This window comes from Triturus cristatus, chromosome 8, assembly GCF_964204655.1.
Source record: "Triturus cristatus chromosome 8, aTriCri1.1, whole genome shotgun sequence".
NCBI classification, from domain to species: Eukaryota; Metazoa; Chordata; class Amphibia; order Caudata; family Salamandridae; genus Triturus; species Triturus cristatus.
Window position 1 is genome coordinate 881,287,014 of NC_140591.1, and position 18,566 is coordinate 881,305,579.

Here is an 18,566-nt window from a genome sequence, read left to right on the forward strand (position 1 = left end):
GCTGCATACTTGTTCATATTTTAAGTAGTTCGCACAGACGCACGTTTTAAAAACAATAAAGTTCCTAATACCCGCCTTCTCTGAACAGTTAGCTTGCTGCCCCATCCCCCTCCTCCCTATCCTCTGTTGTGTGAATCCATGGACTAGCCTCCTCCCTCCTGCCATGCATGGTCTGATGTGCTGCCACTGCCCTCAATTTAGTATGATGTACCAGTCTGCCCTCCATTGCCCAATTCTATGCCCAATCATTGACCTCCTGCTTAAACTCTGTGCTTAGCTTGCTGCCCCTATTCTCCTTCCCCCTGCCCTCCGATGTCTTTGTGCATGCCCCTGCTCCATCCTTTTTGCCCACCATGTTCCATGGACCTGCCACTCCTATCTACTCTGAGTGTTCTTTTGAGCTGCCACTCCCCTCCCACCTGCCTAGCATTGTCAGATGACTGTAACCTGTCCCTGCCACCTCCACCCTGCCTGTCCACATGCCATGCCCCTATCCTCTTCCTCCTGTCCTACATGGTCCATTGTACTGCCACACCATTCTGCCCTCCCTGGTCTGTTGTGCTGTAACTGCTCCTCCTGCCTGCCCCGTGCGGTCTGTTGTGAGGCCCCTTCCCCTGAACTTTCTTGTCTGTGCACAGGTCCTGACCCTCCCTTCTATCCTCCATCGTCCTTTGTGCATGCCCCTGCACCCTCCTTCTTGCCCATCATAGCCATTGTGCTGCCACTAACCCTCCCACTTGCCATGCATGGTCTTCTGTGCTGCCATGGCCCCTCCCACCTTCCCTGTGTGGTCAGTTAGCTGCCCCTGACCCCCTCCCACCTTCCCTCCATGGTCTGTGTGTATGCCATCACAGTCTCACTGTTGCTCTTCACGGTGTGTCTTGCTTCTAGTGCCCATCCTGCCTGACCTCCATGGCTATCTTGCTGCTCCTGCCCTGCCCCCTTGCCCCCAGCCCTCTGTTTACATGTGCAGACCCCTACTCCCTCCCTCCTGGCTTGTCTGTTCCATTTTAATGCCCCTGATCCGTCCCTCCTGCCCTTATGGTCTGTTATGCTACAGCTTTCTCTCCTGTCTGTCCATTATGGTCAGCTAGCTACCATTGCCTCTTGCCCCTCTGTTCTCTGTTGTCCATGTGAAATGGTCCTGTCCCCTCCCTCTTGCTTTCTATGGATTGTTGTGCTGCACTCCCGTCCCGCATGCCCTGTGTGGTGTATTGTGCTGCTGCAAACCCTGATGCCTGCCCTGCAGGGTCAGTTTGGTGCACCTCTCCATGTCCCTCCTGTCCTCTGTTATCCAAGTCCATGTCCCTACCCCATTTCCTTCCATGATCCAATGTACCATACTTGCGAACATTTTGAACTTGGTAAGAGGGAGATTTTGTAAAAAAAAACTGGGGTATTGATTTTCCCCTTTGAGTTACATTGAAAAAGAGGAGATTGTAGACAGGAGACAGATCAAATAAAGCCTATTTGAGCTTAAAAACATTGGACGTTTCCTGGCTGAATCGGGTCTGTTGGCATATATGGTTTTACTACCATTGCCTCTTCCTCCTGCCCACAATGGTCTATTACATTGCCACAGCCTCTCTTGCAAGTCCTGTATTGTTGGTTTGTTGCCCCTGCCCCCCTTTCCACTGCCCTCCATAGTCTGTTGTGCTGCCACGGCCCTTCCTGCCTGCTCAGTGTGGTTAAACTGTTGCCTTTGCACCCCCCTACCTGCCTTCAATTTTCAGAGTCCGTGCCCCTGGCCTCTGCCTCTCAACAGTATCCTAATGAACAACTAGATTGCTAACATTCTATATTTATTACAAAAGTGTGGAACGCCTGACGTCATCTTGATGTAATCAAAACTGTAATACCTAGAGCATTTCCTTTAGAAATTACATATATGAGAGGGTCTTATTGGCATCAAAATTATGGTTAGTGCTCTAAAAGACTAAAATAAGGACATATTTTCTGAGTTTTCAAATAGCGACAAAGCACTTTTAAATTATTTGTTATCTTTATGTTTTTTTATCCAGTTGACCACTTGATTAAATGTTGCACTTAGGGGAGAGGATGTGGTGTTACTTCCAGAACTGCAGACTTTGCAACTGGGGAACCAAGTTGGAGTTTCTGCTTCAGCTCGACATTCTGTGATTCTGGTCAAATCACTTGGTCTCCCCATGTCTACAACCAAAATGAATTTGTTCTTGTGTGATGTAACCAATGCTCATGTAAAGCACTCCAATACCTGACAAGTCTGCACTATATAACACTGCAAAAACACAAAATAATAAGTGTTTTGCACACTTCTGTCATTGGGCTATATTTGGGCTACATATGGGTGATTTTGGGCTACATTTGGGCTCTTTTGTCTCCTGTGGCCATCTTGGGAGATTTATTTGTTATGAAGTTTCCTAATTACCTCATGTACTGCAGTCTCCTCAGTAGGAAATGCTTTCAGTTGTTTACTTTGATTCCATCATGAAGGTATTCAGATATGTCACACATTTGCCATAAATTCTGAAAGTTAGCACTCTAGTTGCTCATTAGATCACTGTAGTAAAACTACTGTTCACCATGGAAGTCTGCTCCTGGTATTAAAAGTGCATGTTTCAGTCTGCATGTCAGAATTTTTTAATGAAATAGAAGAGGATTTGAGAAGTCACTCAAAATGTGCCCTCATTTTCTTTCTTCAGCATTAATCATAATTTCTATGGCAAAATGAACCCCCTCATTGTGTTCCTTTTTAAATTAAATGTTTTAAGTGTTACCAGTTTATTCCAATCAATATGGCTTCAGGTGTGCCATACTTTTGTCATAATGAAGACAGTAAGCGCTCTAGTTGTTTTTAAGAACACTCTGGGACATTCTGTCATTGGGCTATACTTGGGCTACATCTGGGTGATGTTTGGGCTACATTTGGGCTCTTTTGTCTCTGGTGGCCATCTTGGGAGACTTATTTGTTATGAAGTTTCCTAATTTCCTCATTTACTGCAGTCTCCTCAGTAGGAAATACTTTCAGTTTTTTACTTTGATTCCATCAAGAAGGCATTCAGATGTGTCACACATTTGCCATAAATTCAGAATGTTAGCACTCTTTTTGCTCATTAAAACACTGTAGTAAAGCTACTGCTCGCCAGGGAAAACTGCTGCTGGTATTGAAAGTGCATGTTTCAGTCTGCATGTCAGAATTTGTTAATGAAATAGAAGAGGATTTGAGAAGTCACTCAAAATGTGCCCTAATTTTTCTTTCTGCAGCACTAATCATACTTTTTATGGAAAAATGAACCCCCTCATTTTGTTCCTTTTTAAATTAAATGTTTTAAGAGTTACCACTTTAATCCAAGCAAGATGGCTTCAGGTGTGCCATACGTTTATCATAAGTAGGACTGTTAGCACTCTAGTTGTTCTTTGGAACACTCTGGGAAGCTGCAGTAGAACACAAAGGAATCAACTGACAGTCTCTGCCCTTGTTGGATGTACATGTTTTACTGAGAATGTCAGACTTCATTCTCACATGGCTGAGAAAGATAATGTGAATTTACAGAAAATAAGCTCTCAGTTTAGCTTATAGATCACCTTCCAAACCTCTGTGGGAAAAGCATGAGAAAATATTTTTCTCTCAATAATGATATCCCAGCAGAAGGCTTTTTCACATGGTGAAATCACCTTAGAACATACCACAATTCCTAAAATGAGTATGGTACCATCAACAAATGATTTATAATGTAACTAAAGTCTTAAAACCTTCTATTAACTGCAATGCTTTTTAATGAGGTGCTATCATGTATATTGGTCCCAAGATGGCTGCCAACACTTCTTGGATGAAGTGCTGACAGCCAATCAGATCTCAGGATGAGATGTGTGGTTAGGCTTCGCCCACATATATATATGATTTTACTTTTGATTTTCTAAGGAACTACTGAACAGATTGACACCAGACCTGCAAAAGGCACTTCCCTGACCTGAGGACTACCTCTCTGCCAAATTTCAAGTAATTCTGTTCAGCCGTTCGGGCTGTACCTTGGACTAAAGGTCCCTATGGAAAATTGCATGGGGAAAACGCGTTTTGGGACCCCCCTTTTTCTCAGCCCCCGCTTGACGAATCCCCCCGAGACTTTCAGGGTAGGAGCGGAGCGCCCCACCTATTTTGAAAATTTCGCGAGGATTCGTCAACCGGCGCCAAAGTTATTCCAAATAGAATGTTGCGGATTTCCTATGGAAACACGGTCCTAACTATAACTATCTACTGGCGACCGCCAGTAGATAATATATATATATATATATATATATATATATATATATATATATATATATATTACCTACTGGCGGTCGCCAGTAGGTAGTTATAGTTAGGACCACGTTTCCATAGGATATTCGCAACATTCTATTTTGAATAACTTTGGCGCCGGTTGACGAATCCTCGCGAATTTTTCAAAATAGGTGGGGCGCTACGCTCCGCTCCTACCCTGAAAGTCTCGGGGGGATTCGTCAAGCGGGGGCTGAGATAAAAGGGGGGTCCCAAAACGCGTTTTTCCCATGCATTTTTCCATAGGACCTTTAGACACAGCTACAGCCCGAACGGCTGAACAGAATTACTTGAAATTTGGCAGAGAGGTAGTCCTCAGGTCAAGGAAGTGCCTTTTGTAGGTTTGGTGTAAATCTGTTCAGTAGATTCTGAGAAAATAGCCTTTAAATCAATATATATATCTGAGCCAGCTTACGGTGCGCTTACCGTACGCGTACGGTGGCGTGCGCGAGTGCGATTCTGATTGGCCCTTAGATCTTAGTAAACATTCGAATCGGTAGAAACCAGGAAGCGGCGGCCGCCATTTTCTCTCTCGCACTCTGAAAGGGGGTTGAAAAACCAAGTGCAAAAGCATGTAAAGGGGCTGTTTACACAGCTCCCAAGCACCTAGCCATGTCGAGGGAGTCCCCAACGACCCCCCAAGTGAAAAAAGGCAATTTTAATTTTTTTGAAAATTTCGCCGATTACGCTTACCGTACGCGTACGGTAAGAAATAATAATAAAAAAAAATATATATCCACATTTTCCCTACCCCGTGTGCAAAAGGTGCCCGAAAGGTACCTTTTGTGCATGGCTTATATCATTTACGCAAAACATATATTTTACCTGTCACAACGATGCTCATCATATGTCCTCCATGTGCGCACGGTGCGCGAAGCGCATCGTGCGTTCATGGCCCATCTTCATGGCCCATCTAGCGTAACGTGGGCACGCGGTGCGCGAAGCGCACCGCATGCTCACTGTGCGTGCACGGTACGCGAAGCGCACCGTGCGTGCACGGAACAAACTGCGTTAAGTGGGCGCGCACGCCACAAATGGCGTAAAGTAACTTAGCATTTAAAAAACCGTACAAATTCACTGAAAAAACCATAGGTTTCACACACGTTATAGTTAGGAATTAGCATTTAAAAAACCTTGCAAATTCACTGAAAAAACCATAGGTTTCACACATGTTATAGTTAGCTGGACATTTTACTGATAAAAAACCAATGAAATTCCCCCGTTATAGTTACTGTAGGTAACTATAACTCACGCGACCGTAATCCTCTGCTGATGACATATGTGTCTTTAAGAAAAAAAAATATTTGTAATATATGTATAGCTAAAATTTAATGGAAGAAGACATGGGCAAATAAGTGTCTAAATACAGTATTAGCATCAGCAGAGGATTACGGTCGCGTGAGTTATAGTTACCTACAGTAACTATAACGGGGGAATTTCATTGGTTTTTTATCAGTAAAATGTCCAGCTAACTATAACATGTGTGAAACCTATGGTTTTTTCAGTGAATATATATATATATACATACATACATACATACATACATACATACATACATACATATAAATGCATATGCATATATTACCTACTGGCGGTCGCCAGTAGAGGTAGTTATAGTTAGGACCAAGTTTCCATATTTAAAACATTAAGAACGCGAGGACATCTATATATCTATATATCCGCTCGTTACAGCAGTCATGTACAATTTAACCCAGTACAAATTGAGTCAGGTTGGCGTTTTCAGGTACCGTCTCCTCGTATGCCAGAAAGCCCCCAGAAATTTGGCCACAGCAAACACAGTATGAGCAGCCATATCGCTCTTGAGGATTCTAAAGGCTTCATGACACCTATTAAAACCCAGATTCCTACAAATGGGGATGATCCATTTTCTGCGCGCCTCACTATAGCCCGGGCAAAAAAATATAATGTGCAGTTCGGTTTCGTCACATACTCTGCATGCCGGGCAAATGCTGGGTGCGGACTCAGACCAATGACTAGTGAGTGCACGGATTGGCAAGGACCCGTGCCTCCATTGTAGATAAAGCTTCCTTATTAGTACTGGGTATATATTGTCCAGGGTTGGTTCCAGGCTATAGGCATTTTTAGTACAAAGAAATTGCTCCGTAAGGGTCCCTAGGGTTGTGCAGGAATACAAAGTGGGAGCCTTGGAGTCATAATACAATTTAGTGAGTGCCTTTTTTGGGAACCTGGGGCAAGCATCTAGAGGATCATTCCATAAGGGGTCAAGGCCTAAACCCACCAGACTGCTCCTTACGAATTTAAACCAGCCAATATTCCCCGAGTTCGGAAGGCTAAGGACTTCCTGCAAGCCCTGCCTATAATGAGTCAATTCGGGCACCGCCCACAATCTATGCCAGTAGATCAGAGGGCGAAGCGCCAGTTCTTCTTCCAGGGGTCTAATGCCTAAGTCGAGTCTTAGTGGCACTAGAGGTGTACTTGGAGGGAGGGCTACTAAGCACCTGAGAAACCTATTCTCCTCTTTTGTCAAGCATGGCGAGACTTTGTGGCCCCATAGTTCACTGCCATAGGTAACGGCTCCTCTAGCTTGCACCCTATAAATGTGAAGCGGAGGGCCTATGGGTTTGAGAGTTGACCTATTCTTCCCTGCCAGCCTTAGTATCCCACCCACGTGTTGCACTAGTTTTAGCCTTGCTTTCTCCTGATGCGGACCCCACCCCATTTTCTCGTTGAGGGTTACACCAAGATATTCAAAGGTGTTAACTCGTTCTAGCATATTATTCCCTATACGGGGAATGCGGTGGAACCTAGGCGGCGGATTGAAGGCCATAAATTTGGCAATTAATTGAGTGGGGTGGTGATAATGCTGGTCCGGCACCAGTTAACAATGTCCCCTCAGAAGTCTGGGTTGCACATTATCGGACCCAATTTTCATTGCACTTAAATAATCCGGGCAGTATCAATGTGTAGTCCCGGAGTCAGTCCTAACATTTACCTTAGTGGAAATAGAACGCGCTCTTGATGGGGTAGCTGCAGATAGAGCCCCGTGCCCGGATTTTATCCCGGCGGATATATTTAAATCTGACCGGGAGAATTGGCTGAAATATATTCTTATCTTTTGCCAATGGTTTGGCTAGAGGAGCCCCTATTCTGGAATCCTGGCATGGGGCTGGAATTATCCCCATATATAAACAAGCATTGGCATAGCCAATAGGTCTCGCCTTTGGGACCTTATAAGTGTTTAGCCATGCAACGGTTGCATAACTAAACACTTATAAGGTCACAAAAGCGAGACCTATTAGCTATGCCAAGCGGCCCTGCGGCAGCGAAAGTGAAAGTGATCACAATGCGATCAAACATCAAAGCGGCCGTGATAATGAAAGTAATCGCGGTAAAAGCAGCGCGCGCGCCCGCGCACATGCACTGTAGCTCTAGGCTGGCCTGGTAGCACTTTTTGGAGCCCTCTCAATAAGTCTCGCCAGACCAGCGCATGCGCTGGGTCAGGCGAGACCTAAAAAGGGGATCGTGCTAGTCCAACTAACTATCGGCCTATAAGCCTTATAGACACTATGCAAAAGTTGGTGACTAGATTAGTGCTAAGCAGGGTAAATAGGTGGATTGATGATAATGAAATTCTATCCACCTATCAAGCAGGATTTCTTTCCCATGTCAGCACGATCGACTAAGTTTTTAGATTTATGATGATATATTGTAATACAGTAGTCTTAGCTGGGGGTACCCTTCATGCAGCATTCATAGATCTTAAATCTGCATTTGATTTAGTGCCCCGCAACAAACTATGGGACAGTCTTAAGGAAGTAGGGATGCCCGCTGAGATCTTATCATTCATCATAAAACTACATGAATCTACCTATGCCCAAGTCCGGTGGGGTCAACAGGGTGAGGTAACAGAACGTTTGCCCCTTAAACAAGGGAGTTTGGCAGGGGTGTGTTTTAGCCCCTACCCCTTTCTCTTTGTTCATTAATAATGTTATCTCATACTATGCTGAATATCCTACGGACGCTCCTACTCTGGCTGGTTCGAGGGTTCCCCTTTTAATGTTTGCAGACGACACTTTAATCTTGTCTAAAACACAAGTTGGTCTGCAAAGAGACCTCGATAGATTTAGTCTTTTTTTTGTAATGACCATGTTCTTGTAGTCAATGTTGACAAGACAAAGTTCATGGTATTACATAAATATAAAATAGTGAAAGCCAGAGTAGAAATGAATACTGCGTCACTCGAACAGACTGACTCATTTACATACCTAGGCGTTACAATGGGCAAAAGGATGAACTGAAAGCCACAGATGGATTTGTTGGTCTTAAGGCATAACCAACTAACAGGGGCCCTTTTAAAAGAACATCCCCTACCCCAAACTAAACCAGTTGCTCCGGTTCTAACTATATACCAAGGGAAGGTTAGAGCCTCAATAATTTATGGAGCTGAACTTTAAGGCTTTGAACATTTTGGTTCCATTACTCCAAGCTCAGAACAAGTTTCTGAGGGCATTGACCGGCCTTCCTCGATCGACACCACTTAGACCCTTACTTTTAGATCTTGGGTGTATTTCTTTTGAGGAGGCTGCGGGCTTTAGACACTTCTCCTATTGGCGAAGGCTTTGGACTACCCCGGAGTTGGCTCCCTATGCGCAAGCTGTTAAGTATATTAGAAAAGCTGACAAGTCCAATAAAATCACATGGTTACTAAAGATCAAGGCTACTTTATCGGATATGGTCCTCAACTATTTGTGGGTGGACCCAGAAGGGAACTCTTTCCCCTCAAAAACAGATTTTAAAGCCTTATATAGGGACATGATGTGTCAGAAGTCGCTTTCTCAGGTGAATGGCGCTTCCTTAACAGGTCTCTTCTTGGATCATAAAATTGAATACAGGCTGGAGGCCTATTGGGATACCATTATGAGCCCTGGTGATAGGAAGCTCTATCACCAATTCAGAGTAGGTACTCTCCCCTTAAAATCTTTTACAAAAAAGTGGGGGATTGATGAAAAAAATGTTATTCTTACCCATGTGAGAAAGAGACCTTACCGCATGTTCTGTTTGTGTGCCCTGCATACAAGGGCCCTCGTCATAAATGGCTTAAACCGGTTTGTGTTAAAATAGTAACAAGATCTTGCCAAACGGCTCTGCATATCCTAAAAACTGATACTAGTGAAGTCATGGTCATTGCCATGGCTAAATTTTGGAGCTGGAAATGGGCCCTTAGACGGAATAGGCTGCATGGTAGTACGTAACTGATTTTATTGAGTGTCATGGTGTTTAGTTTTTTCTAATTTAATCTGCTTACAAGATGAAGTGTCTAACCAAAACTTGTGTATTTATGGATATAATTCTTCTGTTTTTAGGAATTTTTATTGGGTTTTAAGTAGAAAAGGATTTCTATTATGAATTTTATCATGTGATATTTTTAATGTTTTTTAAAAAGTATTCCTTGTTTTTTTATATTGTTTATTTGTGTCTTTTATGATTGTTCATGATCGAATAAAGACTAATTGATTGAAACAGAGATATGAATGAGGCCAGAGATTATATTATCATCTACGGCAACATCGCTTGCCTGCAACTGTGCACTTAGGCTGCTGGACCCCAGGCCCTTCCCCCGCACTGTGCTCAAATGCAGCTCCTGTGCACCGAGGCTTCACTTCTCACCTGCCACAACCGGTGCTTCCAACGACGTGCCGGTGCGAGCTCCGACTCCGGGGTGCCTCTCAGGGTGGCACAGCAGGTCTCCGGTCTGGGACGGTGTCTTGATACCACGATGGAAGGCGTCAGAAAGGCCAGACCATCAGCACCGGTTGAGCACCTGCTGCGTGCTTTTTCGTGTCTGAAAAGGGAGAAATAATATAGTGGTGAAAACGTCTTAAGGTAAATGAAGGTTTATTTCAAGCTTAAGAGAGAACACCAGTTGAGTGCATCCTTCCTTCTTGGAGTACAATCTACCAACTGTTAGTGGTAATCGTGGTTCAAAGAGGAGTTGGAGTGCACGAGAATAAACAAGGGTAAATAATAATATGTTATGCCAACATTCACATACAAAGGAACAGAGCGCATGCTAGAAGCATAATGTGCGCGTGCAATGCAGTGGTGCAAGCCTGTGTGCATGTACACTTAGTAGTCAGCTCACTACAGTGCCCCAAAAGCCAACACCACGTGTCTGTAGGGCAGCGCTGCCCGCTGGCTCAGGCCTACTGTACGGTCCAGCAGGTCCTTAAAATGAGACATAGATGTGACTGAATGAAGTCAGAGATCACATCGGTACGCACGGCAACATCGCTTGTTTGCACCTGTGCACCCAGACTGATGCACCCCATCCCTCATGCCGCACCGCGCTCAATTGCAGCCCCTGTGCACTCACCGGCTGTCATTGGTGTGTGTCCAAACACGACGGCCAGCAGGATTCACAATTCAGATAGAGTTTTGATTGCGAGGATGGTGTACACCTCATGGATCCCTTTTTTTTTATTGCACATTGTGACATATGAGGTAGATGCGGCCATATCACCTTAAGCAGTGTGGAAGTACTGGGACATGTGGCGTCGTCGTTATCCTATTTATACGTACGCAAAGTGGGCTGGGCTTGTGTACGCCAGGCCAGCGTAGGGGTGTGAATAATTATTCCGGGGACCTGGGTGTTGGTCAGTTCCTGCCTGGCCAGGAAGTGTACTTATGTGTGTGTCCCTGTTGCAGTTTTGACGTCACACAATCCGCAATTTACATTAATGTAGCATGTACCGGGAGGGCGGCAACTATCGCTAATGAGATGCTGTCCGAAAACATTGAATGGACAACATCACATATCGTTGTCAAGCTTGTGGATATGTGCAGACTCGCATGTCAATGGTGTGCGGTAATATTTAAAGTGTTGCTATCGCGAAGCGCACACATGTGAATGTGCTCGGATGGAGGGAGGATCAGCAGTGAGGGTACGTCATACACAGTGATAACGCTCATTACAGTCAAGCAATGTATGTCAAACGTGAATCTGAAAGTCTCACATATGACACTACTATACTGGTAAAACCTGACAACAGAGCATACTGCAACACAAATCTACACATTACTCTTTACTGTTTGTCACATGTGATCTAGGATGTGCACTCTGCCTGTGGCTGATGATACCCCTTCGAGCCACCAATACCCAGGCCGAAAGGCAGCACAATAATGCGCGCTCACACACACACACACACCAGGGGCATCGTGTAACACACATTTGTTTTTTGATGTAACGTTTCAGATGCATGGCTATCACACGTGGAAGGCTACTGTACAGTGCATGATTATTGATCAAGATGATCGTTGCATGTTGTGTGTACTATAAGATATGTGTACACAGCAAAAAAGTTTTCAAAAAAGCTCTGTAAGCAGAAGAGGTGAAGAGGTGTCTCATCAAACGGTGTAGAGAGAATGACTAAAATGGGTGGGGTCCTCAAAACTGTTACAATGGGAAATGCTATGAACCAATCAAAAGCTTTTTTTTTAAGGTCACATGGCAATCGCGCACGAGCGCGCAAGGAGGCTGCACCCGACACGATTTTGAGAAAATATATTTACCATAATATAAGTTTATTACAGTTAGAAATATATAAATGTGGAAAATATTTTAGATTATCGCTTGCTCTCATTTACACTTAAAACGTATTTAGATATAGTTTTGAGATATAAAAAATCAAATGAGGGAATGGCGTACCCGGCGCGATACCATATGTCTGTGACGTATCACAGGGCCTGGCAGCGTGCACTCGTCGCATACGGAACGCGCAGCCGGCGTGACCGATATGTAGATGACGTAAAGCGTGTATTAGTACCGCGCAGCCGTCTCATACCAAACTAGGAGCTGGCGCAACCTTTTACGTATATGATGTTAGGCGGCCAACGGTGCTACGAAGCCGTCGGATGCGAAATGCGCATCCTTAACGAGTTTCGCAATATCGCGGATAGGATTTGCGTGGTGATGGAGCTTGGTACACTACCGGTACGGGAGACTAGTTTTCTAAAAAAAAAAAAAAAATAAAAACGAAATACATACTTTTTTTCGAAGATATAAAAAATTACGTAATTTTTCAAATTTTTCAAAAAAATTATAATAGAGTTCCAAAATATTACAGAAAAAATGAAAAAATATAGGTTTTATAAATATTAAAATATGAAATTAACATTTTAAAAACCTTTGAAATTCACTGAAAAAACCATAGGTTTTACAGACGTTATAGTTAGGAATCACTCACTTACACAGTCAGTCATGCACCTACTAAATAATTCATTCAGGCACTTGTAAATCCACTTGTTCTTCAATACATCTTGGCATAGATATATATGAAAAATATTTAAACTTTACAGAAACACACATTCACTGGATGATGTCATTTGAGATGTCATCAGTGATGTCATCAGTGATGTCACTGACCATGTCATGAGTGATGTAATATGCGACGTCATCACCAGTGCATTGCGGGCGCGCGAGTTATAGTTAGCTCAACTAACTATAACGGGCGAATTTCTCTGGTTTTATGAGTCAAATGTCCAACTAACTATAACGTCCCTGAAACCTATGTTTTTTTCAGTGAATTTTAAAGGTTTATTTAAATGCTAATTCCTAATTATAACACCTGTAAAACCTATGGTTGTTTCAGTGAATATATAGAGGTAGAGAGGTAGAACGTTGAGTGTAGTAGAGAGAGAGGCAGAGCGAGGGGTAGAGAGTAGAGTGTGAGTAGTAGAGAGTAGAGTGTGAGTAGTAGAGAGTAGTAGAGAGTGAGTAGTAGAGAGAGAGTAGTAGAGAATAGGAGAGTGAGTTGTAGAGTGAGTAGTAGAGTGAGTAGTAGAGTGAGTGAGTAGAGAGTGAGTATAGTAGAGAGTGAGTAGTAGCGAGTAGTAGAGTGAGTAGTAGAGAGTAGTAGAGAGAGAGTAGTAGAGAGAGAGTAGTAGAGAGTGAGTAGAGAGTAGTAGAGAGAGAGTAGTAGAGAGTAGTAGAGAGAGAATAGTAGAGAGTAGTAGAGAGTGTAATAGAGAGTGTAATAGAGAGTGTAGTAGAGAGTAGTAGTGAGTGAGTAGAGCGTAGTAGAGAGTTAGTAGCGAGTAGTAGAGAGTGAGTAGTAGAGTGAGTAGTAAAGAGTGAGTATAGTAGAGAGTGAGTATAGCGTAGTAGAGTGAGTAGTAGCGAGTAGTAGAGAGTGAGTAGTAGCTAGTAGTAGAGTGAGTAGTAGAGAGAGTAGTAAAGTGAGTAGTAGAGAGTGAGTAGTAGAGTGTAGTAGAGAGTGAGTAGTAGAGTGAGTAGTAGCGAGTAGTAGAGTGAGTAGTAGAGTGAGTAGTAGCGAGTAGTAGAGTGTAGTAGAGTGAGTAGTAGCGAGTAGTAGAGAGTGAGTAGTAGAGAGAGTAGTAAAGTGAGTAGTAGAGAGTGCAGTAGAGAGTGAGTAGTGAGTAGTAGAGAGTGAGTAGTAGAGAGAGTAGTAGAGAGAGAGTAGTAGAGAATAGGAGTGAGAGAGTAGTAGAGAGAGAGTAGTAGAGAGTGAGTAGTAGAGAGTAGTAGAGAGAGTAGAAAGTGTAGTAGTGAGTGAGTAGTAGAGAGTTGAGTGAGTAGTAGTTGAGTGAGTAGTAGTTGAGTGAGTAGTAGTTGAGTGAGTAGTAGAGAGTGAGTAGTAGAGCGTAGTAGAGAGTAGTAGAGATTGAGTAGTAGAGAATAGTAGAGTAGTAGCGAGTGAGTAGTTGCGAGTGAGTAGTTGCGAGTGAGTAGTAGAGAGTGGGTAGTAGAGAGTGGGTAGTAGAGAGTGGGTAGTAGAGAGTGGGTAGTAGAGAGTGAGTAGTAGAGAGTGAGTAGTAGAGCGTAGAGAGTGAGTAGAGAATGCTTGTTTAGATGGGCCTTTACTCAGGGTTCAGCGGGGCTTGCTTTGGAAGATTGTCTGGTTTCCCCTCTGTATCAGTAACTTTTCTCGGTACTGTAAAGCACCATACATCAAGACTTTTTTTTTTTTTAATAAATCAAAGTACAATCTGCTGCTTTCACGGCTGTTTATTGTGGCATGCTTCATAAAATGTTTCGGTAGAATGCTGCAGCGGATCGATGTCTACCAAACCTAAACCTCTCCAATGGACATTGTTGCTGATCAAAAATGTTTCAGAATGAGTGTGAAGTACACCACATGGAACTCCAAATCACTATGTAGGCAGCTTGGAATCACCAAATGTAACCTACATTCCCTTTCCTCTTACACATTTCCCAATTTAACAAAAATAACACTTGCCTGAACCCAAAGTCTCCTTCCTGCTGACTCAGCCCGTCATGCGACACTGGCAACACTTTGGCTAGTTGGTGCCCCTACCACTCCTCCATGTTTGTACATACAGCACAGAGAAGCACCAAATGGTGGGGGACGCGGATTAGCAGAGACCTGCAGCCTGAGTCAGGGTTGACGGGAACAGTGGCTCAGCAGCCGATTGAAATACAGCGCCTTCCGCGCGTGACAACTTCCACCCCATTGAAACTAAAGCGGGACGAGTCGACTAGGTCTTTTTAGAGGACTGTCCCTTAGCAACGGTGGGACCTCAAGCTTCCTTTATAGGAATTAACCTTAGTCAAACACCCAAATTATGTGGCAAAACATCACTTTGAATTAATGTGTCTGAATAGCGTCACATCCGCTACCCTTGAGCGAGCTAAAATAAGAACATTTGGGATGGGATATAGTCAGAGTGAGACTCGACTCGAGGGGTGTGAAAACGCTGTTAGCAGCAGATGTGGACATAGAAAAAGTTTGGCAACTGTGATCTGAGTACAGTGGTGTCGGGCTCAGTGAGTGCTGAAGCAGGGTCAGTGACGTGGCTCAAAGAATTATCAAAGAATTATCTTTTCAACTGTTTTGTTGGCTTGCATCTAGAGGCGACTACATTTAATACAATTCGCCCCCTTTAATAACAAGCGCTCGCCAATTAATGCGTCTGCATTGCGTCGCATCTGCTACCCTCGAACGAGCTAAAGTAAGAACATTTGGGATGGGATATAGTCAGAGTGAGACTCGACTCGAGTCGTGGGGTTTGAAAACGCTGTTAGCAGCAGGTGTGGACATCTAGAAGCGACTACATTTAATACAATTCGCCCCCTTTAATAACAAGCGCTCGCCATTGCCTTGCCTTCCCCCTGCGCCTCTGAGCTCCGTGCCTGCTTCACAGCTGTTGTGAATACTTTTCTTATCTGCTTGTTAAATAAACAAGCGGATAAGAAAAGAAAAGTCTTCACGACAGCCGTGAATCAGACGACCCCGTCCAGGAAAAAGCCAAAGGGAGGCAACTAAAATCCCTCCTTTCCAATGGGAAGCCAGCGTTTACCATAAACGCTGACGCTACCCAATGGAAAGGAGGGGCGTGATTGAGTCCCCTTAACTTGCTTACTATAAGTCTCGAGGCGAGGAGTGCATGCGCGCTCCAACGCCAGCCAAGACCTAAAAAGAGGAGGAAACAGAGACCATTCCGGATCCAACCACTAGACGGCGGAATAGTGCACAGCATAAAGATCCAGAAAGTCTTCACGCTGCAAATCTACTCCTTTAGGTAAGTAACATTTTTGTTTTATCAATTAGGTCAAATACACTTTTTGATTCAATAAAGACTCAATACCCAACTTTCATAAGTAGACTGAGATTTTTTTGCAATCAATTGTATGCTTTCAGTAGAGTAATCGAATAAACGTCTGCACTACTGCGTGAGACTTTAATGGAAATACACATCCCTTATATGAAGATATGTGGCACAGTTTCCTACTTCTGACCTGAATATTCATCTTGCTTTGTGTGTTATAAATAATGGTATATTCTTAACCCCAATCCTCAATGCGAGTGAGTAAGACAATAAAAAAGATCTTCACATTCAGGACTGATGTTGACATGGAATTATTGGATTACTCTTGAGAAGGGCACCATTTGTAACTTAAGCACAAACTCTAGCTGCTCATTTCCTGCTTTGTAATCTACCGTCACACGCATCTACCATGGAAGAGTCTTCATGCAGGAAGATTAACTGCTAGCTCGTCTCTTGTTGTAACTTCTTTACTCCTTTCTTAAAATCCCCTCCATTTCCACAATTTCAGCTTAGTCAAAGTGAATTCTTAAGTCCTGCTTTTGTAAAACGAAGTAATAGGGGACATAGGAACATTTCTTGGGATAGGACTAGGCAGCATGTGTATACATCTTTACAGTGGTTATCTTTGACAGTATTTATGGCAGTGGCTACTGGGCATTATAATGTTTTTACAGTGAATGATGTTTAGGAAAGCATATTTCAAGTGGTAATGAATTAGATACTGTTTCTGAACCTATGATTTGATTAATATTGTATTTGTTTGTATAGTGGATGATGCAGATAAAATTGATCATGATGGTTCTGCTGAAATAACAATGGAATCCGAGGATGATCCTTCAAAGATAGACGATTGTTCTGAAGTCATCAAGGTCTACATATTCAAAGCTGATCCAGGTGAAGACATAGGTGAGAAGTGAAATAGTTTGTTGTGATGGTCTCATTTTAATAGAATGTTAAAGTACTACTTTCTAACAAAGGGTAGCTGAATATTTCAGTGTCTCACTTTTTTTTGTTTCCCATTAAATGATTAACTGCACATTCCTCATATGTGTATGATGCCGAGTTCAGCAACACACAGTGTTGAGCAAATGCTTTGTATGAGAAAAAGTAAAAAAACAACCTGGAGTTAAGTTCATATTATCTTCTTTCTTGTTGTTCATATTCTATTGTCTACTCTACTGTCAACAGCATATAGCAGTTGGGCCATTTTTCCAGTTGGTATTTTAATTTCTAATGTTATTTAATTCTTTTGAAATTCGAATTAGATTTTTGAGCTTTAAACTCTAAAATATTTACATATACCTATTCGTGCGACCTAAAATAAAGCATACACTTTCCCTCTTTAATAATAAATGAGTGTGTAGTGTATCACTGCTGACTTACTGTTTACTTTATGAATAGTCCACTCCTAAAAAAGATGTGCCATAACAAGTATTTCTCACCATACCTTGACTGCTGTAGAATAGTTGATCTATTTATTTATTTAGTCTTTGAAAAGTGCTAAATGTCATTAACTAGTTGCCTAGTGTGTCTAAAAAAGAAGGAAGGAAAAAAAGGAAGGCGAAAATGAACTAAAGGATGGGATGAATCTGAGGCCACGAAAATAACCTAGCTAATTAAAGTTCACATCCTAGTTTGGAGTTAGTCAAGTTGAAGTCCAGATATGCCATAGTTCATAAATTACATTTTCATAATTGTGAAACTTCTCCTCAGATTGCCTATTAAGTTAACATTGTGATCATCTGAAATTGTCGTACAGCCTACCTTCATATTCCATAAAGGAAGGAATGTTATAATTAAATGGGGATTTTAATATTATTCTGATTCACGGTACTGTCTGATAAACATGCCACTTCTCTCTCCCCCTAGTTTTACCCTTAAGAATTCCCAATTTGAGATAGGGCAGGACATACCACCAGTTTCTTTACCGATATTTATCAGTGCTTTACTGTATTTCATTCTTCTTCTTTAGCTGCACCATATATGAAAGTTTGGGGCCTCAAATGGTTTTTAATTAAGCTAAAGAGCCGTTTCTCTAGTATCAGTTATAGACTAGTTCGTCTTCATAAAATTACTTATCCCTATTTTAGTGGGGTTAAGGTCAAGGCTTTGGGTTGTAGCATCTGATAGGTGTCTTTTGATTTTTTTTTTCTATCAGTAAGTGCAGATATGACTTCAGTCAGAGAGCATGTATACAAGTGTTCCCTGTTTTTATTGCAGCATATCCTCCAGCGGGGTTGAATGGTCAAATGTAAACCTGCGTTCTGGAGTTGAGTAAATAAATAGTGATTATTTTGAACTGTGGAAGTGAGGGGTTTCTCAACTGTAAAGCAGGGGTCCACCAGGGTAACAAATATTTGAGCGGGGAAAATTAAGACAAAAAATTTAGAAACCCACCTACAACAAAAAAGCTCCACATAGAGTTGTAACAAAATTAGTCAGCCAACAACTTGATACATTGGAAATATCTAAGTATTATTTAGTAGTTGGCATATGTAAACAAATGTCGAACCATGATTTAATCATAAAAATCTATAAAGACACATCTCAACCCCACTTGTCGAATCAAAACAAATAATACATTCAGACTCCACTCAAGCTTACACTACCAAAATCCATGTATAAAACCCACATGTAGTCAGCCATTACAGAACATCTCTCTCATCAATATCTAATGTACCAATAAGATAATTACAGTGACAGT

General features: G+C 42.5%; 1 protein-coding gene across 3 annotated transcripts in view; it reads left to right on the forward strand.

Annotated features, from left to right (window-relative positions):
- Positions 1–18,566, forward strand: part of ZFX (zinc finger protein X-linked) — a 630,213-nt gene that overhangs the window by 242,354 nt on the left and 369,293 nt on the right. For 2 of the 3 annotated variants that reach the window (XM_085622416.1, XM_085622415.1), the window contains exon 4: positions 16,631–16,768. In XM_085622416.1, coding sequence (XP_085478542.1) covers positions 16,631–16,768 — 138 coding nt within the window. The remainder of the gene's footprint in view (positions 1–16,630; positions 16,769–18,566) is intronic. The other variant, XM_085622417.1, reaches the window with a different exon arrangement.